Consider the following 22,474-nt stretch of genomic DNA (forward strand, 5'->3'; position numbering starts at 1 on the left):
TACTTATAAACCTCAAAGGAATAACAGTACTGATTTAATACTGAATAATTTTCTTCTTTATATGGTAACTTTTGTTAGCTGTAAAGAATAATGTTTTTAAACCAAAGTACTATGGTATTACCAACAATGTATCATACCGCCATAAAATGTTTTGTTGTTGATAAGTACGAGCTAATTTCGACTCATTCATGTTAACGTTTAACCAACAGCACAGATATAAAAATCAATATGAGATTCAGTTGAAGGGCAGAAGATAGTACATCCATGTCCATACCCCATATTTAGTTTCATATTTACGTTAAAATATTTTCCTGACAGACAAAGACCTTTTCTGCGCATGCGCTGAGAAAGTATCATCACTAGTAATGTATGTGTATCACTAGGAATGTAGTATAATGACTGTCACCTGATGTTCTCCAGCCATTACAAAAATATTAGGAAAACGTCGAACGACAAACTAACGCCACAAATAATTAGCAACTTCTATCCACTGGAATAAAGTAGACGATTATAATCAAATTAGGATCATTTAAACGGTAGATTGGATTGTGCGTGCGTATTTGCGCATCAAGTCCTCATGCGGTCCAAGTGATGGAGTGCGCATGCGCACTGTAAATCACCAAAGCCCGAATATCACCGAGGCTTGTTTTTCTAGTACACAGCAGCGGTCCCAGCATCGTCCACCGCAAGTGCTTCTAAGCGCCCGGCTCACCATCCTATCATTGCTTCCTGCTCAGGAACCAAGCGACGGCGCATTGCTCCTGTGGACAGCTTTTCCACAGTCGTCATTTATGCGATGACGTAGGAGCATAAACTGAGAAAAGGACACTAACGTCAAGGGAGAGAAAAATACCAAGCACTCTCATTGCACACAAATGTATTTATTACTGACTTCCATGGCTTGGTATTTTGGAGAATGCTGTTTGAAATGGAAGGACCCCGCTCCCTTAGATTCCAGTGACTCTGATATACGTTCCAATGTACACCCGGTCCAGTTGATGACCAACACAAATCACACTTCAACAGACAAATAAAACTGATAATCTATTTTTAAACATGGTACTCGCCAATGAATATGTCATTTCAGTATTCTTATAAGATACAGTACACTAGGATTCAGCCCACACTGAGACAGACTAAACATAATTTATCCAACCTCTAACACGGCGCGAAGTCTTGTTATGTCTGTAATCTGACAACTATAAACCATCTGGGCTGTTTAAGTGGGCTCTAATGGAGGATAAATGCGCATGGGACAATTAATGGATCACAGAAGCATTACAGTAGCACTGACAGTCTTACAGTTTATAAAGGAATCATAAACTTTATAAGCTTATACCCGATTAGATTGATTACTTATAAACCTCAAAGGAATAACAGTACTGATTTAATACTGAATAATTTTCTTCTTTATATGGTAACTTTTGTTAGCTGTAAAGAATAATGTTTTTAAACCAAAGTACTATGGTATTACCAACAATGTATCATACCGCCATAAAATGTTTTGTTGTTGATAAGTACGAGCTAATTTCGACTCATTCATGTTAACGTTTAACCAACAGCACAGATATAAAAATCAATATGAGATTCAGTTAAAGGGCAGAAGATAGTACATCCAAAAATGTCCATACCCCATATTTAGTTTCATATTTACGTTCAAATATTTTCCTGACAGACAAAGACCTTTTCTGCGCATGCGCTGAGAACGTTTCATCACTAGTAATGTATGTATATCGCTAGGAATGTAGTATAATGACTGTCACCTGATGTTCTCCAGCCATTACAAAAATATTAGGAAAACGTCGAACGACAAACTAACGCCACAAATAATTAGCAACTTCTATCCACTGGAATAAAGTAGACGATTATAATCAAATTAGGATCGCTTATTTATTCAGCTTTCAGATGATGTCTAAATCTCTAGTCTAAATTTAAAGTCTAAATTTACCCTTATGACTGGTTTTGTGGTTTTTGTTCAACTCTCATTTTCAGAACCTTATACAATGTTATATAAAGGTCAGATCATTACCCCAGATGTTGAAATTTGCCATGAGAACTTTCTGTACCCATAAAAAAAAAAGTTATCAGATATTTTTGTAAATATATTTCAAAGTATATATATATATATATATATATATATATATACAGTGTCATTAGCAGAAGTGAACAAGAGTGTTTTTAACAGATTTGAATAAATGATACAAACAAAGAGGGAAATTCTGAAGTGACTAAACAGCCGTGTACTAATCAGTGGAATGAAGCACTGTGTGACATCTGACACTGCGTGTGGAAGCGGTGAATTATTCAGCGTGGAGCAGTGATATCCTGAATCTACAGTCAGATTACCTTCTCTGGTATACAAAAGTTTAGTAGGTTAAACAGAGCTGGATTTCACCAGTGTAGAAAACTGCAAATGAGTCGAGTCAGAGCTCCATGAAGCTGAATAAATCTGAATTCATGTTCAGATACATCGGGCCGACGTGGGCATCCAGACACGAAGAGAGGCTAAAAAAGATGGAAGATCATCAGAGCTCCGGCGGGCGAGGTCAGCTGACCCGGAGAAGTCCCGAAGATCAGCACTGAGTGTGGCGGACGAGCGCTGGATGACCGAGTACATGCGCTGCTTCTCTGCTCGACTGAGGTAGAGGCTGATCCAGGACCAGTTCATGTCACTGGATTTGATACGAGGAGGCCGCAAGAAAAAGATCCCAAACCAGCACTACAGAAGAGTTTGATGCCACTGAACAACTGACAACAAAAACTGAACAAAAAGTTACACGCACTCCTTTAAATTCAATACGATATACCAAAGTTCGGTAACACTTTATTTCAATAGTCCACTTTAGACATTCTATTAACAGTAAGTAACTTTGCAACTACATGTCAACTAGCAGTTAGTAGAGTATTAGTAGACTGTCTGCTTAATATCTTCTAACACTTTCTTTGTCAACTTATTCTACTAACCCTAAACCTACCCTAACAGTCTACTCTGAGAGTTCGTAGACATGTAGTTGCAAAGTAATGAGAATTAGTTGACATGTAGTTGACATGTAGTTACAAAGTTACTTATAGTTAATAGAATGTCTAAAGTGGACTATCAAAATAAAGTGTAACCCAAAGTTCTTTATGAAATATTCAAATACTTCATATTTTTTGATGCTGGTTACAATCACTTTCTCATGAATGCATTTAAGGACCAAACATTGAACTACTACAACCAAAACACATTTGGTATCACAAATACTTTGTTTTTAATTTGTTTCTAATTATTTATTGGCATTTAATGAACATTTTATTTCCAGTTTTCAGATCTTCTGTCATGATTTTTAACATGGGCTGCAGGGATTTAATGATCAAATTACATTTTTGAGTGGACCAAGCATTTCATGTAAAGATGGGTGATTTGTTTCTGACTCGGATGATTGTTGATTCTGAACCTTCCAGAATGTTATTCTAGACGCTCCAGTCTGCCTGTCATTAAGATGTCAGCTGTAAAACGTACTGTTCTTCTGAATGTGATTGACGATGTTTGGTTTGTTTTAATCGATCACATGGTGAATGAATTTGTGTTTGAGAGGCCGTGTTAGAAGTGCAGTGTTGTGCAGCTATATCCTTTTGCAAGTCGTGAAATGTTTTCTAAAAAAGTGTATTTTCCTCACCGATCACCAACAATCATCATTTAAATCCACTTTTTGCACAAAGATGTCAAGTAATTCATATTTTTAGATGGAAAAATAATTGAGGGCTAGTTCAAGGCCATCGTTTGATTCTTGTGTTATTTATTAGAGCACAGATTTTATATAAAAATACATATGTGCACACGTATATATTTTGCTTTTCTGTGATGTTTCAAATGCATCAGCACTGATCATAGACACTTTGAATGTGCCGTGACGCTTTACTTGAACCTTCATGGTTCACTGGGAGACCTTTCCTCTGCTCTTTATCTTCATCATGGTTGCCTGTTATCTTGACTTTTTTATTCTGTTATTCACTTATCATTTCATAAAAGGAAACTCATTCAGTTTCAGGCTACTTGTGTTTACATTTTGACCACTGTATTTGTACATCCGAACATGCACAGGTAGATATATTTTCACCTGCAGAACAGAAGTACTCTTAATGCATTGCTATGAATAAACTATGTTTGAGTAACATCATGTCCCCTCGATATTATGTTCAGAAATCACAATATCATACAGCGCAATATATTAAACATCAGTATAATTTTTAAGGCATGAATAAACACATTTTGTGTTGTTTTGTTCAACACACAGATTGTGCTATTTTTAATGACATTTATATCCAGAGTATTTTTTAATCGTTAATTTGTTTGTATATGTGTGTTTTGTTTGATGAAATAATACAGTGGGGTCCAAAAGTCTGAATCCACTAGTGATACTGCTATTTTTTGTTTTTTCATCTTTTAAAATTAGTTCATAATATCAGCATAATAGAGTGAAAAGTGTAATTAAAACTAATTAGCACTGGAGATGCATGAGCAAAACCTGCTGATCATGTTCTCCAGCATGATTTCAGCTTTGAGCACCTTCAGAGTTCACATGATCACTGTGACCCTGGAGCACAAAAGCAGTGTTAAGTCGCTGGGGTATATTTGTAACAGTAGCCAAAAATACATTGTATGGGTCAAAATGATTGATTTTTCTTTTATGCCAAAAATCATTAGGATATTAAGTAAAGATCATGTTCCATGAAGATATGTTGTAAATTTCCTACTGTAAATATATCAAAACTTTATTTTTGATTAGTAATATGCATTGCTAAGAACTTCATTTGGACAATTTTAAAGGCGATTTTCTCAATATTTAGATTTTTTTGCACCCTCAGATTCCAGATTTTCAAACAGTTGTATCTCGGCCAAATATTGTCCTATCCTAACAAACCATACATCAATGGAAAGCTTATTTATTCAGCTTTCAGATGATGTATAAATCTCAATTTCGAAAAATTGACCCTTATGACTGGTTTTGTGGTCCAGGGTCACATATAGGCTTTCTAATGAAGAGTTTCTTCAGCCATCCACTTATTTGCACATATGTCACGAACTGTCAGGCATCCACAGCACGGTCCAAATCACCTCGCAGACCAGCTGAGGTTTAGTCTGGACCTGCTGATGGACAGCAGACGGCTCGGAGGTCTGAATCATGTCATGATGTGATGTATGTCTTTGTTTTCAATTGGCTGTTAAACAGCATGATCAGAAGTGCTGACGTGCCATTGTGATCTATTTAACCGGCACTATAAATAGACACCTGCTAAAAGTCTAATCTCACTGACAGCTGCACGTCTGTGCGATACCGAGGACAGAAAACCAAAGAGTGTGTGTATATATACTAGGAGATGTGCCAGAAAGTGTGTCTCCAGAGAAGAGTTCTGTTTTACTGGTATAATGTGTCTAAACAAACATGTGTTGCTAGTTCTCTCATCAGAAGCTGGTGAATCTGTGCCGGCTGCGTTTGGTAAAGGCTCTGAGCACTCAGAGGTATGAAACTTTAGACACTCGTGTTACACTTGCGCACCTCCTTCCCGTTACTCAGCAGATCCTGGGAGACGCTGATGAAGACCATTAACTAGACGAGCAGCTGTTTCCATACCACACCTGTCCACATAGATCTTCAGCACCCCGCAGAAGCTTCTGTTGACCACTGGACGAGGAGCTTTATAAGAGAGCAGATTGTGAAGGTAGCACACAAATACGTCTGGAGAATGTCTGTTAAAGAGCGCTTCATCTGGAAAGCAGTGTACAAACATCTGATGAACATCTTTTAAAAAGCAGTTTTAGACAAAAAACATCTTAAAGACATTTTCTAAATATCTAACATGACAGAGATTTTTATTACTTTTTAAAGAAGTCTCTTCTGCTCATCAGGGCTGCATTTGTTTGATCAAAAATACAGAAAAAACAGTAATACTGTGAAATATTATTACAATTTAAAATGTGTTCTATTTTAATGTACTTTAAAATATAATTTATTTCTGTGTTCAAAGCTGAATTTTCAGCATCATTGCTCCAGTCTTCAGTGTCACATGAATATAGGTTTTTACTGTCACTTTTTTAGCAATTTAACACATATTCGCTGAATAAAAGTATTAATTTCTTTCAAAAATAGAAAGAAAAAGAAAAACCTGCTGACCCCAAACTTTTGAAAGGTAGTGTTTATTTGAATAATAAATAAATGCTGTTCTTTTTAACTCCCGAGATCAGGGTGAGAGCTGCAGCGGTCGTCCTGTAGGATTATTCCACATGTGCTGAACATGTGTCCGCCGCTGTCTGTCCAGATCTGAAGCACTGCAGCCTTCACCCGTCCCGTCTGAACGGAGCCGCTGCATCTGTCAAGCACATCAGCACGCATCAGTCACAGCGCTCACCTGTCAGATATGACATCATGGAATCATCGTGTGCTTGTTTTGAAGTTTTACAAAAATCAACATTAAGATCAGTGTTTTTATGGTTAACGAAAACTATTAAAAACTGTGGTTAAAATAAAATATAAATATTAGGGGGAATTAGAAAAACTTAAAAATTAGAAATGTTGCCTTGGCAACTAAGAAAAGCTCAAATAAAACTGAAATAAAACAAAAATGACTAAAACTGAAATAAATATATTAAAGCTAAATAGAAACATTAAAAACAAAAAAACGAATGAAAATGAAAAAAAGAACAAAATTACTAAAATTAAAATATGGAAACCAAAGATGAAACTAAAAGACAAAAATAATAAATGCTATAATAGTATATAAATACGAATTAATGTAATTAATATGATTATATTTTAGAATAATATTACAAATACATTACAAATGTATGTTCAAATTCATTTCAAATTTATGTTTGAAATGGTAAAAAAATAGCATTGTGCCACTTTGTGTGCATCTGCTAGGAACACCCATGTGAACTTGAGGAGAACTAACATTCACTAAAAACCACCAAAACACATGAGCTGAATAAACCCGGAGCAAATGAGATGAGGAAAAATTACGTTAGTGAAGAGAAAAGATTCTGCAGCATTTCAAAACAAGCCGATACAGACACTTAATTTGATATTTTATTGATTTCAATGACATTCAGACCTTCATTGTGCCTTAAAACATCTGAAAGCATAAATCCCCAGCAGCAACCACACAGTAGATGCTTCAGGTTGGACGACCTTGACCTCTTGGCTTCACCTGATTTTCACGATGTAACTCAACAGTGTCCTCTACAGGTGAAGCTCTAAAAATACTCTGCTTCCAGCACTATTAGACAGACAATTAAAGGTGCTGTATGTAAGTTTTTGACTCTACTAAAGCATAAAAGTACCATAATATGTTTGTAGATATTTAAGAAACATGCTAAGTTAACATACTTGTTTATCTGAAAAACAATGCTACAGTCAGTTATTCTTCTTTGAAAATGTGAGTTCCGGGCCGGAATGTCGGTCTCTGTTTTGGTTTGTGAAACCCAACCACTGCCAGTTTTCCCAATTGTATTTTGGCACCCCGGGTTGCCAGTTGGCGGAAAACACAGCGTATTTACTGATAAGATGCGCGTTAAATATCGCATGCGATTTATCGTGCAGCCCTATTTCATTTCATTCATCGTCAAGTGCGCTCTTGCCTGTTGGTGTCGTCAATCTGGCAACCTGTGTGTGTCAAGTCTGAGGAGGAGGGGCCGGGTGAAAAAAACCCTCTCCAATATTTTGAATTTTGACTGCAATACCTAGTTCAACCACTCGGTGTCAATCCTACATACAGCACCTTTAAATCCTTAGATTTAACTATTGACAAGTGACAAAATATTGTTTCCAATCATGGCTGCTGAAAAATATGCAACTCACACTCATTAAGACATGTCATCCCCCCAGCCCCGAATACCAGTTATTAAATGAATTATCAGAAACATACAGACTACGCTTCAGTGAGTCCTACTGATAAAATCACCCTGGTTCAGTGGGGTGAACTGAACAGCTCTCAAGGCCTGTTGTTCTGATGTTATTCCTGCATGATTTCCGCAGCAGGTGGGGGTTGAGGTCAAGAGATACTGTGAGGGGAAAACCAGTCGCCATCTGCCCACCTAATTCCCACAGGTGGCTTCTGTCTCGACCCATTACAGGATCTGCAGCGGCACAGGAGCCGATCTGCACGCCTCGCTATAGTAAACTCGCTATAGTCCTCAAATACTGAAGAGTTTGGTAATGACACCTTATAAATCATGATATAAAAACTGATAATTTCTCAATTCTTTCTGAAAAAAACACTAATTTAACTTATATATTTAATAATTGCATGCAACTCTATACATTTCTGTAGCTCAAATATTAAATTTAACTGATAAATGTTGAACGCAATAAGACGCCAAATGCATAAAAATGTAAAACAGTTTTAACTTCATTAGATATATTGCGATTCATTTTAGTGGTCCATCAATATAAATTTTTCAGTTCTTGATATTCTTGATAGAGAGTGACACGCTGAGAAGAAGCTCAGGAGTTTAAACCTCACTAACCTTATGTGGGTTAAAACATTAAGTTCAAGTATATTTGCACATATGCATCTCATTACTGTCGCAGCATCAGCCAGCAACTCTGAGTCAGATATTAGAGGCCGTAAATGCTGCAATTAAAGGGTTTCGTGTTATTTCAGTTGTCACCATTCAGATCCACTCAGAACCTGAAGCCTGCAGTAAGTGTCATTGTGCAGGTAATTGTCATTCTGTGATGGCGGTAATTACGTCTGCTGTGAGAGTCCCAGATTGCCGAGGGAAAAGCATACCACAATGAGGTAAATGAATCAGAGCTGATTAAAGGCTTTTGGGCCATACGGACCTTTGACAGGGCCGTCAGAACAAGACTCGCAGGCAAAGTTAATTTTCACCGATGCAAATCTACTTCTAAACTAATTTAAATGTACGAGATGAAAACATGGTAACACTTTACTTCATAAAATGAAGTAAACAGTTGAAATGAAGTTGTAAACAAAACATCATACTATACAGGAGTACAGCAGGTGTAACTCAGACATCAAATCCCTCTCCTTCAGTCCTGATCTTCAGTCTGTTCACAGGATCAGCTAATCCACTGCTATGAATGCAGGGTACCGGGCCAAATGACACACAAAAACACTTCTGGGTCACAGGTATACACAACACATAACAGGTGACGCTAAATGAGGTCCTCAAGCTCAGTCCCAATTAAGACAGAAAATAAAATAAAAATACATATATAATTTTAAAAATATATTTACAATTCAAAATAACTTTTCTACTTGAATATATTTTAAAACGTAATTTTTTCTGTGATGCAAATCTGAATTTCTTAGCAGCTATTATTCTAGTCTTCAGTGTCACATGATGATATCTAAAATGTCTAGTCAACATGAATCAAAACTGACCCTATTTATTTTCTTAATGCACGTTTTCATTATTGTGCATGATTCACTCTACATTATTCCAAAGACAATTATTGTAAACTTTATATAAAATTGCAATAACAGCCACTTTTCGCAGTAAATCCACATCCTGTTCTACATTGCTGCTCGTTATACTGTTCAATTTGGAAATGCATCACATTAAAAAATCTGTCTGTGAATCCCATTTCATCTGGAGGTCTGTTTATATTGTGAGTGTCTTACTGTAGCGAGAAAGACAACTCAAACCCACCTGTGTGGCGTAACTGGATTCTCCATCACTGAAGGTCAAAGCTCTGGACGCAGCTCAGTTTCCTCCACCATGTTTCCGAGAGCTGTTTGATTTTATCTGGAGTTTTGTCTCTTAGCGTGTGCATCGTCGGCCACGCCGCCTCCTCCGCGTGCCACATGCTGGCCAAGATGGCACCGTCGAACACTTCCTTCAGGTTCTTCTGCGTCAGTGCTGAGCATTCAGCAAACGTCACGGCGCCGATGCTCCGGGCGCACAGGCGGGCCTCGTCTCTGCTCACCGGTTTCTCCTGGCCGTCTGCGAGTCGGATCAGCACCTGGACATCCTCCCGCAAGTCACACTGGGTGCCCACGAGGATGATGGGAACTCCCGGACAGAGCCGATGAACCTCAGGGGCCCAGCGGTCCATCATGCTCCTGAAAGAGGATGGAAGGACCACACTGTAGCAGAGCAGGAAGACGGCAGCGTCACGGTAACAGAGTGGACGGAGGCGCTCAAACTCGTCCTGAAAACAGGAAGAAAAGTGAGGCAGCTGCCGCATTTTACTTAATAATTAAAATATTGCAATCTATATTTAGCAATATATACCATACATTACAAAGAAGAGCAGCAAAAACTTGCATAATTTTCTTCAACCTTGCAAGTTGCATGTGCTTTTCTATTTATAACACAAGACATGCAAGTAAGTATGACAAATGATGAATTATAGCTGTGACACTTTATCAGTCTGATGAGTAAGTTCTATTACTGAACATCACAGAGTCAATCTATGTGACAGTCACCCAAAAATCTACAGGACTCTGTGCTAAGAGAATACAAGGATCTCATTCTAACGCTAGGTGGCGCTCTTCCGTCATATCCTGTTGCTTACATATAGAGGCTGATCCTCTGCCATTCAAAGCACAGAGAGAAAAAGAGTTCATCTATCCATCAGGACAAACTGGTGATAGATAGATAGATAGATAGATAGATAGATAGATAAGAGCAGCAAAAACTTGCATAATTTTCTTCAACCTTGCAAGTTGCATGTGCTTTTCTATTTATAACACAAGACATGCAAGTAAGTATGACAAATGATGAATTATAGCTGTGACACTTTATCAGTCTGATGAGTAAGTTCTATTACTGAACATCACAGAGTCAATCTATGTGACAGTCACCCAAAAATCTACAGGACTCTGTGCTAAGAGAATACAAGGATCTCATTCTAACGCTAGGTGGCGCTCTTCCGTCATATCCTGTTGCTTACATATAGAGGCTGATCCGCTGCCCCCCATCTCTGCCATTCAAAGCACAGAGAGAAAAAGAGTTCATCTATCCATCAGGACAAACTGGTGATAGATAGATAGATAGATAGATAGATAGATAGATAGATCACCTGTCCTGCCATGTCACACAGTTGAAGTTGAACTGGTCTTCCATCCACCACAACCCTAGCTGAGATAGAGAAACACTCAAATATGAATCTATTCGTATTAATATCAATCAAACAGAAAGCTGAGATAAATGTATTAATGAACTATTTCCGAGGAACATATCACGTATAAGATGTCAAAAAGTCCAGAACAGGTCTTATTTTATATGTTAACATATATAACGGGGACCAGGTGAGTACTTGAGTGCGCACTTCTAGAAGCAGTATGGATATTTGAGTTTAGCCTACCTGTGAAGTTGTCAAAGGCGGTGGGAATGTGTTCCGCCGGATATCCGTTAGTGGTGTAGCTGATGATCAGGCTCGTTTTACCCACCGCTGCATCCCCGACCAGCACACACTTGACCCGGGGCTCAGGTGAATTTTGCTGAAGATTCGCTCGCGGCGGAACTGGAGGCGGACAGTCGTCTTCATTTACCGCCTCAGCCTCGTCCTGCGACGGCATTGCGTTTTCCAGTAAACAAATGCAACTTTAGTGGTTCAAAACAAGCCCGTGGCTGCTGTCAAGACATGATTAGTTCAATAAACTGCTTTATTTACCATGCCTGCATCGCTAAATGAAGGCGCGGAATCCCTCGCGCACCTGCTGCGGTCGTTCTCTCTCTCGCGCTCTCAAGTCAAGTTCGAGCGCGAGCACCCGCGGCAGGTTGATTGACAGACGAGCATCTGCTGCAGTAAGAGGATTAATGCACGACACATGCGCGCAGTGTTGCGTTTCACTGACCCGCGAGTCGCAGAGCTGGAGGAAAGACCTGAAAAGTCGGAGAAAACCACAGAAAAACCCTCCTCTAAAATAATCCTTTTCTCTTTATAAAAGTAAAACACACCAAAAAGTACCACATAGATGGATGGCTGGATGCACCAAAAGCACAAATATCTCCTGAATAAAATATGAGGTCAAGTGATAAACGATGTGAAAGGTCAAGGATGTGCCTGACAGGCGTTACTATGGGCAACCAAGACTTGGCTTTGGTCTAAACTCTACTGAATAAATAGGTAAAAGACATGCGCACATTAATTCTCTCAAAAGTGTAAACATGGTTACTGGCGCTATCAAAACTAGTGATTTGATATTAATTTTCCTATTATACAACACTGTTTTGATTTCATATCTACTTCACGATCGCAGCACTTTCAGTGATTATGATGAAAAATAGCAAGCTGATGCCCGTCTTTTCTTCTCCTCCATTTATCAGGCTCGTGTAGCTCCTCCTCAGTGAATCTGCAGCTATGAGCTGGTGCCATCTGTCCACCCGTGCGCTCATGCAACCACCAGAAGGCCTCAACATGTGCTGATGTAAATGGAGAGCTCAACTTTCCCAGGACAGAGCTGACCCTGGCAGCCGCCCTCACACACAAACACACACGCACACAAATGCGCATTTATCACACAATCAAAGGCACCTCGCGCCCCTGATCCACACACACACACAGATCGGCTGAAAACACATTTGCTGGGTACAAGTCCATCAAACACCCGTCAGATCATGGCCAGATAAGGCCTGATACCAACACACTCACACACATTTCTGCTACCGCTAAAACATTCAAACTTAGGTGTGTATTTGTGGCAGTGCATGGTCACACAAGTGTGGACGTGCATGCATGTTACACATCTATGTGGGTGAGTATCATGAAACCTATCAAGAAATGTCCAAATCATATTTCACCCTATACTAATTTTCTTTTCTTTTTTAATAAATTAAATGCAATGAGAGTTTGGATGGAAATTAGCTTAACTGGACATTTAAATCAGTATAAATTACAAATGACAGCATTAAATACACTGCAATTATTTTAGTTATATGTACATATTGTAACTATATACAAATATATTAAAACAACATGTTAGCATTTTAACATATCACATCACAGTAATGAGAATGAGAAAAATGCATTATGGTAAGATTTTTTTTCCCATTATGGTAATGCTCATTATTTTATTTATTTATTTACTTATTGCATTATGATAATGAGAATTACTTTATTTCTTGCATTATAGTAATGAGAATAATTTTTTTTGCATGAGAATTATTTTATATATATATTTATTGCATTATGGTAATGAGAATTATTTTATTTCAACATTATGGTAATGAGAATTTTTGCGTTATGGTAATGATAAGTATTTATTTATTTACTTATTGCATTATGGTGATAATAATTATTTATTTATTGCATTATGGTAATAAGAATTATTTTATTTCAACATTATGGTAATGAGAATTATTTTATTTCAACATTATGGTAATGAGAATTTCTTTTTTTGCATGAGAATTATTTTATATATTTATTTATTGCATTATGGTAATGAGAATTATATTATTTCTACATTATGGCAATGAGAATTACTTAATGAATTATTGCATTATAGTACTGACAGTTTTTTTGCATGAGAATTTTATATATTTATGTATTTCATTATGGTAATGATAATTATTTTATTTATGTATTTAATTATGGCATTATTTGTGTTATGATAATGATAATTATTTACTTATTGCATTATGGTGATGAAAAATATTTTATTTTAACATTATGGTAATAAGAAATATTTTACTTATTTATTTACTTATTGCATTATGGTAATTATATATTTTTTGCATTGTGGCAATGATAATTATTTTATTTATTTACTTATTTCAATTATGTAAATGAGAATTGTCTAATTGTCTTGAAGATAATGCAATGCAATGCAATGCAAAAAAAATCATAATGGTCCTAAAACAGCATTCTCTGTTTATTAAAAATATTATGTAAAACAAATTACATAAAATATATAATCAAAATTTCTTTAGATTTTGGGGTGAAATATGACCTGGGCATATGAGAGTCACTGTGTCTGAATGTGTACATGTGTGTTGACGCAGATGTGTCTCTACACACACAATGCTTCCAATGCTTTCCCTCAGGACCTGCGGTAGTGTGTGTAGTGGGGGAGGACTCTATCTTAATAGTCTCAGTGTGAAATAAGGGGCCGGATCATCTGATGGGTAAAAATGATTCGAAGAGGAAGGGTCTCGCTGGAACACAGGACTCTAAGCTGGGGAGGGACGGACGGATAGAGAGATTCCCAAAAGAAAGAAAGGAAGAATGAGGGTGGGAGGGGAGGGATGAGAAAAGACATAGGGGATGCAGAGGGGCGCCAGGGCACAGCGATGTCACACACTTTTTTTGTGCCTCAGTCAACAGGCGTGTGCCATGATGTGTGTGTGAAAGCACAGCCCTGCTGTCCGGCTTTGGTTCAGAGCATGGGAACCAACTGAACACACACTCCTAATGACCTGCGTGCTGCTTTTATTATATCACTCACACACGTACACACACACACACACACACTCCTAATGACCCCTGTGCTGCCTTAATAACACACCAACAGGCGTCATTAGATTCGTCCACACAATGGCATTATCGCACAGATCTGTCTCTGCAACAGGACAACAGAGATACGGCCACGTGTGTGTGTGTGTGTGTGTGTGCATTTATTTAAATTTGTTCACTGCTAAAGTTAAAAACTGCATTAGTGTATATACACTAATGCAGTTTTTAACTTTAGCAGTGAACAAATTTACATGTAAGTAACACGTAAACTTGCTAGGTTGCATAATATTTTACAAAAGGTGGAAAAATGGTAAAGCAAAATTAAGCAAAAGTGTCTCTGCACACTCCTTGAACAATCATTTTTGGACAATTTGTTTCAACAAGGCTCAATAAAAAGCCATGTTTGAGCACCGTACAAAGAATTCAGCATCAATAAAGCATTAAAGTCACTAAACGCCACCCTCGCACATTAAATAAGTCTTCATTCTCTATAAACTTGAATAAATGGCACACAGTCGCTCTGGAGTTTCTCTTATTATCTCATAAATGGTTGCGGAGTCTAAAGTGTGTGAGCACAGGTCACTCTAGAGCCACGGCCTCCATTGAGTGCTGGACTTTGTCTTCATTAAAGTTTCGCGAAACCATGCCTTTGCATTTCTGTCTGTGAGCAGAATAGAGAGAGAGAGTGTGTGTGTGTGTGTGTGGAGATGACCACTCCACAGCAGCTGTCTGTCCAGCTTGCAGGGGCATCGGCACACAAAAGCCCCTCTCCCCTGGGGCAAGACTCACAGGGCAGGGGTCTAAGACCTCTACAGAGAGAGCACAAGAGCGACAGAATGCAGGAAAGCCAGAGAAAAACACTGGAGGAAGAGAAGGCTGAGTGCTGAGAAAGAAAGAGCGCTTCACCCCCTCACCTTCAGGACCCCTGTTTGTCCCCGAGCGCCCGACGTGTAAGAGAGAATTCCTGAAGAGATCACAACAGGTGCACAGTGGAGAAACGCTGAAAAAAGAGAAAAACAGAGAAAGAAAGGGTGAGAGTGCAACAGGAAGACAAAAAAGACACTTAAGTCCAGTGTGACTTAAAAGAACTGACTCCAGACCTGCTGTCAACAGGTACCATCAAATATTTAATATTAAACATTTAAATTTCCAACATTGATAATAAATCAGCATATTAGAATGATTTCTGAAGAATCTCGTGACACTGAAGACTGGAGTAATTATGCTGAAAATTCAGCTTTGAACACAGAAATAAATTACATTTTAAAGTATATTAAAAAAGAAAAACATTATTTTAATTTGTAATAATATTTCACAGTATTACTGTTTTTTTTCTGTATATTTGATCAAATAAATGCAGCCTTGATGAGCAGAAGAGACTTTTAAAAAACATTAAAAATATGTTTAAAATGTATATAATGTTTTTTTATTTAAAAAAATTATAAACATTAATATAATTATTTACAATGTTAATTTATAAAATTATATTAATGATGACAAATTAAATTTACACATAATTTCCTAAATCAATTTTTTATATTACTACATATTTATTATTATTATTACTATTAACTTTCTATTTTTACAATAAAATATAAATTTTATATTAATTACTATAAACTATTAAGTTAGCTTTTTTTTAAATACACAAATATAATAAAAAAATAACACACACACACACACATATAGATTTATAATTTATTATTGTAATGTATTTTTATATTTATACATTATAATTAATGTTATTTAATAAAAAATATATATAGTAATATATATATATACAGTATATATGTGTGTGTGTATGTATTATATCGATATTAATTATTCATTATATTAATCGATTACTAATTATATTGGCAAAAAAATGACAGATTGATTGGCCTGGTCAGTACCCATCATCACTAATCCTCACTAAACAATCGTAAGAAACACAGGGGCTGATTTTCAACAGTTATTGAGTTGTTCGTTTAAAGGTGAATATAAACATGAGCATCATGGTGTGCGTGTATAAGTCCCTGATCTAGAATCATATCTGATGTTGAGCAGTGATGGATGAGATGTCAGAGGACGGCCTTCGACCGCTGACTCCAGATCAGTGCGTGCATGGAAAACAAGTCCTTTTGTGATGAAGCTCTTCCCACGAGCTTCATCTTACCACCGACACACTCAACACCTGCCACCGGCTTTGTCTTAAAAGCTGAACTTAGTTATTCTGTTTTCTGTGGTTATGTTGAGGGCGGGTCACTTCTGGAGGGTGTGACACTGACATTCAACACTCGATTTTGTTACAGAAGTGTGTTGGAGAGCGCGATTACTGTACCTGCGGCTCTTGTAACCTACAATCACACCCAGTGTGTCCCATCACGCACCATGTGTTTCATCCAATGTGACACTCGAGAGCTTTAGCATCCCATATAAATGAACTTGAATGCATGCGATACGCCCCAAACACACACACACCTGTGTTGTCAGCGTTGTTTGGAAATGAGCAATCATCTTGCAACAGATTGTTTGGGCCTGTCTGGAAGATAGTGCTCATGACAAAGGCTCATAGAGAGCTTGTGTCCTCAGGGAACGTGTGTGTGTGTGTGTGTGTGTGAGGGGGTGATGGAAGTATGGAGCAGGGGGTATAGTTACTGCCCCCTCCTCCTCTTTTACCCCTTTGTGGGCCTTCTGAGGAGGATTGAGGAGGTTAAAAGGGAGGAGAGGGAGAAGAAAAGGAGGATGGGGGATGTGTGAGCCCTAAACACAGGTGCCTACATCTGTTCATCCTCAGGGCAGATGCTGCTACAGAGAGAGACAGAGACAGAGACAGAGAAACTTTGATGGGCTTCATTTTCAAAACAAAAACCTTAAGTACTTCAAGTCAAAAGTTTGGACACACCTACTCATTCTTCATTATTAGGGTTTTTCACACTTTAGAGTAATAGACATCAAAACTATGGGGGAAACATATGGAATTAGGTAGAGACCAAAATACAAATTCAAGCTCTGCTCACTCTGGACATTCATCAGACATTCAACTTCATGAGGTGCATCCTGGGATGTTTTCAAACACTCCTAAAAATAAAGGTTTCAAAAGCGGGTTTTCACAGTGATTCCACAGAAGAACCATTTTGGTTCCTCAAAGAACCTTTCAGTGATCAGTTATTAAAACAACATTTTTTTTTCTAAGTGTGAAGGACATTTTAATGATCTAAAGAACCTTCTTCCAGTATAAAGAACCTTTTTTGAATGGAAAGATTCCATGGATGCTAAAGGTTCTTCATGCAACCATCAATGCCAATAAAGAAACTTTATTTTATGAGTGAGGGAGGAACATGAGCATTAATGGTGCTTTTCCTTCTCTATCCATTTTAATTAAATTAAGTTTATGCACAGTTTACATTGTGACCCCAAAATGTATTTGGACACTTAAGTTACACTTCATGCCTGAGTATTGCTGCTTTAGAGAATACAAAATATTAGAGCAAGTGTCTGTAAAGGATCTTTTCACTTCGCTAACATTCACTTTTCTTCATTTTTTGCTCAATGTCTTTGAATAAGCTGGTGTTTTAGTGATTTTTAGTGGATGTTCAAAGGTGTATGAGCAGAATAGGTGGAGTTCATCACATTAATCATCAAACTAAAATAGTATTAAGTTTTAATATAGTTAAATTAGTCTAGTTTAATACAATTTTATAGTTTAAAAACATTATGTTTTGCCAAGTATACTATTTTATATTTAATTTGTATATATATGAATGGTCTCATATTGGCCAAAAATTGACAAATTAATTGGTATGGTATATTTTTTTTATTTAAAAAAACGAATTTAATATTAATAAAATTGAATAAAAAATCATTTTTAAAAAGTGCATAGTCCAATATTGGCCAGATTAATCTGACTGGTATGCTATTTTAAAGTATACATGTGCTTCTTTAAATTAAATGCCACTTTGTTTGATATGTTCTTATCTACTGCAATGGCATTCAGACATTTTCAATGAGACTTAGGTGTCTCAATACTTTTGGGACCACTATATTTGTCTACAAAAGCAATTTATCAACAAGCCGTTAGCTAAAAAGGTATTTGCAATCATTATACACATACAGTGTGAGGTGCGTCCAAACTTTTGACTCATAGTTAGTGGAACTACGAGAGAAATCATATTTAAAAACAACAACAACAGAATCGTCGCGTGGGATGAGAGCGCACTGCATCGACATCTTTAGCGTGGGGATCGTGGTGTCAAAAATGCCTATGACTTGTCAAATCAATATGTTGAGAGAGAGAGACAGAGGTCGATATGTTGTGGTGGCATCAGTCCCTGGAGCCCTCGAAGCAGATGTGTTTTGATACACGCAGGCACGCGACAAGCGTCAGCTCCCAAACGTCCACGCCTGTTTCCTTACGCTCGCACACACCCACAAACAGACGCACACGGGCGCAAATAAAAGAGGATCCCTGCGTAATTATTGAATGATTGCATCCCCTTTGGGAGGCCCCCGAGAGAAGCTCAATGAAGCCACGACCACCATGTCCATGGCAACGGCGCATGATAATGAGCCTCGTGGTCAGAGTCAGGGCGCGCGTGGATTGTTGGGGCAGCTGGTCAAAGTAATATGATCTGAAACAATGCTCGGACCACAGGTAGCCTGATGAACGCGCGTGTGCATACGCGCTTTCTCTGTCTTAGCAGAGCCATATAATAAATATGCGACTAAAACACTTATTTCTGATTCCAGGGTGCAAAGTCAAAAGGTTGGGGGCGTATTAGTGAAAGTACTTTTGCTAATTCTTTTTTTTTAATTTTTTTTATTACAAGTATTTGATCGCACACGTACATCAAGGAGACGTCTATTTGACGTCTGTATTTACATTTGCAAGATGTAGTGTTTAGAGTGTTTGCTCATCTATCTATAGGACGTTTCCAATCAGATGTCCAATAGACGTTTAGAAGATGTCTTTAAGATGTTTATGATTTAGAATGCATCAGATGTTTGTACTCAGCAGATGCTTTCCAGATGAAGAGATCTTTAACAGACATCTTGCAGACGTAAGTGCTATCTGGGATATGTTTCGAAGGGGTTTTATTAATGATAAACGTTTAAAACGAACGATTAGTCGCGTTTGCTTGAAGGGGTAACCATAATAACACGCGCGATCAGTTTCGCGGTACGTCAATAAAGTTTGACAAGAAGTAGGCTATATCACAAACTACCAGAGCTTTATTTACAGCGTTTGTGGTAACTGACGGTTAGTTAGCTGTGCAAGCAGCGTCACAGTTCGTTGCGCGACACATTGCGCTAAGAAAATTACCTTCAGTGCGCATTTCACAATTGAGATGTTTAAAATTCCCTTAAAAATAATCACCACCCTCCCCAAAAGTGGACACTGGATGCGCGCGCATCTTCTTCTCTCTCTCTCTCCCTGCTCTATCATCCATGTAACCTTCTTCAATCTAGCGCCACGTTTTTGTAAAACACACCGTGGCGTATCAAATCAGATTCTCCAACCCCTTCGCCGATCGATAGGTCGCAAACAACATTATAGCCCCTAATTGTGATCCCCACACGACTTCATATGATCGATCCCGTGTGATGCGAGCCCAGCTTAGGTTCCCACGGCCGCCCATGTGCTGTGTAACTCCGTTGGGACTGCAACACTTCTGGCTTCGCCTGCGCCATCTGGCCCCTGCCGGACCATACCGTTACAGGTTCTTTAACATGCTTCTAGTCCAATTTAGACGCAGGGCAGTGAGCACACACACACACACACACACACACGGGCTGAGGGAGGGAGGAGACAGGCGTTTAGACGGTGGCAGATGGTGTGTAAGGGTCTGGTCGCGTCTGAAGGCGTACCGTAGACCCCCTTCAGTGACTGTCCCCCGAGGGGCTTCACAATCAATGAAAAACGAAAGCGCAAAGAAAGGCAAGAACAAGAAGCGAGCGAGCCGGGCTACAGGCTCCAACACTTCATCTATAGACTTTCTTCACTGCTAGTTCATTCCACAGGGGAGAATCAGCGAGCAAAACAACCGGACCAAAGTTGTGGCTCAAGCACTCACTTTTGCCTTGTATACTGCAAAAATATAAAAGTTAAAAAAAAATCACATGAAAAATGAAAGAAAAGTAAAAGTAAAAACAATGCAAACATACTACAGTAAAACCTGTAAAATGGTTACCTTTAAGTTACAAAATATCACTAAATATATATGGAAATAAATACATTTGTAAATGTATTATATTGTGAAATGTGCATTAAAAGCAATTTTGACTTCTATACTTTAAAGAATAAGTAGTATAGAAGTATGAACTTACAATTAACTACTAAGAAAAAAATATTCAACACATTAAAATGACAAAAATAATATACAAAAATACAAAATCATAAATAAAAAGTACATGAATCACCTGTTTTTTTTATGAGGGAGAAACATGCAAAATCGCATTTGTTGAGCTTTATTTAAAAAGTTAGCTTCTTGTTATCTGCATTGGTGTGTTGTATATTGCATTATTGGTTGTTTAATCATGCATTATGGTTGTGTTGTGTGTTATACTGATGGCGTTTTTATGGGTCACACTTTGTATGCTACTGATAGTTGCTGGTGAGGCCAATTTGATCAACTTTAATTCATCATGTGACCTTCTATGTACCCCCCTGTGTTGTCATCAGAAAGTTTTACAGTTATGAATGAATGCAAAAAAAGTAAATATATAAGATTGGCTTGGTATTTTAACATTATATCTTTAATGGCTCATGCAATTAGTAAAATATGCAGTATACATTCATTTGTAACATACAAATATTACGTTTGTAACATTATTACACATTTTTTTACAGTAAAAATTCACAGCCAGTTTTTTTTTTTATAATAAAATTGAACAGTGTAGAAACACAGAAACCTTATCTAGCACTAAAAATATAGGCTATATGTGATGGGGGGAAAAGAAGCAGAAGTGCTAAACTCACACAGGGAGTAAATACAGAAAAAGAGGAATGCCAACTTTTCCAGCTCATTCCCAATGTCCCACCCTTGCCCCCTGCGACCAGCAACGTTTCACTAAGAATCCATTTTTTCCACTCTATGATGTCAGAAAATTTGGCTGCCTCCATACAAATGATGCGTATTCTTTTGTGAGTTTGCCTGACGCGCACACAGTAGCCCGAGGAATGTTTTTAGACACAAATCAGGACTCAGGAGACTCCCTGAAGCAGGAAAGGCAAAGGGAAGTAGACATTTGTTGAAAACTTTTTGAGGATTTTATTCCTCAAATGTGCTGGAAGTGAACTTTTAGATTAGTTTAAATATGCCAAATACGCACGCGTTTTATAACTCCCTGAGCGAATAAACGAACACAAAAGAACACAAAACTATCAGGTATTTTTGTGTCGCATCGTACATATATTCTAATGCAAATAATATATCTATAATAAATAATCTAACGTCTAAAACTTCAAGTTGTAAATTACCGTCACTTTTACGCACACACAGCAGCGCTGATGTGTTTAGGAGAGGTTGGTTGGTAGGGGCTGGGTGCAAGGGAGCCGCATTGTAAAGCGTGGGACAGATTGGGGGTAGTGGTTCATTAGCATATTATTACCCCGGCATGTGCCACCCCGTATAAAACTGGCGGCAGGCGGCCTCGCTCCAGATACAAACGCACAGTGTCCGCGGGAGAAGGACGTGAGGAGGGATGTTGGACCAGTGACAAACCCTGGTTTATAATCAGACCAAGAAGGAACTAAAAGAATACACACGAGCATATTTTCAACTTTTCTTCTCCGACTTTTGAGGATTATATCACTCCGACGGAATTCAACAAGTCCTTAATCTGGGACTTTTCAGTTTGTTTGGACACACTTTTTCGGGGAAGAACTGGGGATTCTGTTGCTTTGTGCGCACTTGACATGAAAGGGAACTGCGTTCACGCTCAGTCTCTTTTGAAAGCAAGCCTCTTCCAATGAATCAGTCGGCGAAAAGAAAAGGCTTTTAATACGAGGGATCCCCTGACTGATCTGGGAGCAGCCAAGTTGCTCAAAGACTTTCAAAAACCTATTTATTTATTATTTATTCATC

General features: G+C 38.0%; 1 protein-coding gene across 8 annotated transcripts; it reads right to left on the reverse strand.

The window, feature by feature from the left end:
* Window positions 1-6,182: 6,182 nt before the first annotated feature.
* LOC107746109 (rho-related GTP-binding protein RhoU) lies at window positions 6,183-11,725 on the reverse strand. 8 transcript variants are annotated; one of them, XR_001640658.1, is made up of 7 exons: window positions 11,319-11,718; window positions 11,034-11,092; window positions 10,905-10,934; window positions 9,659-10,160; window positions 8,994-9,080; window positions 8,182-8,202; window positions 7,721-8,146 (listed from the first exon to the last, which is right to left on the reverse strand). XR_001640658.1 is itself a non-coding variant. In XM_016560199.1 (6 exons), the coding sequence occupies exons 1-5, from the start codon at window positions 11,628-11,630 to the stop codon at window positions 9,684-9,686; spliced, it is 771 nt and encodes a 256-aa protein (XP_016415685.1). In that variant the 5' UTR covers window positions 11,631-11,725; the 3' UTR covers window positions 6,183-6,351; window positions 9,659-9,683. The 8 variants fall into 8 exon arrangements, 6 of the variants coding, with proteins under 6 accessions (XP_016415685.1, XP_016415681.1, XP_016415686.1 ...); XR_001640657.1 differs by having other exon boundaries at window positions 8,989-9,080; XM_016560199.1 differs by lacking the exons at window positions 7,721-8,146; window positions 8,182-8,202; window positions 8,994-9,080 and adding an exon at window positions 6,183-6,351 and having other exon boundaries at window positions 11,319-11,520; window positions 11,628-11,725.
* Window positions 11,726-22,474: the final 10,749 nt, after the last annotated feature.

Source organism: Sinocyclocheilus rhinocerous, unplaced genomic scaffold (genome assembly GCF_001515625.1).
Source record: "Sinocyclocheilus rhinocerous isolate Xijiao unplaced genomic scaffold, SAMN03320098_v1.1 scaffold107, whole genome shotgun sequence".
Lineage (NCBI taxonomy): Eukaryota > Metazoa > Chordata > Actinopteri > Cypriniformes > Cyprinidae > Sinocyclocheilus > Sinocyclocheilus rhinocerous.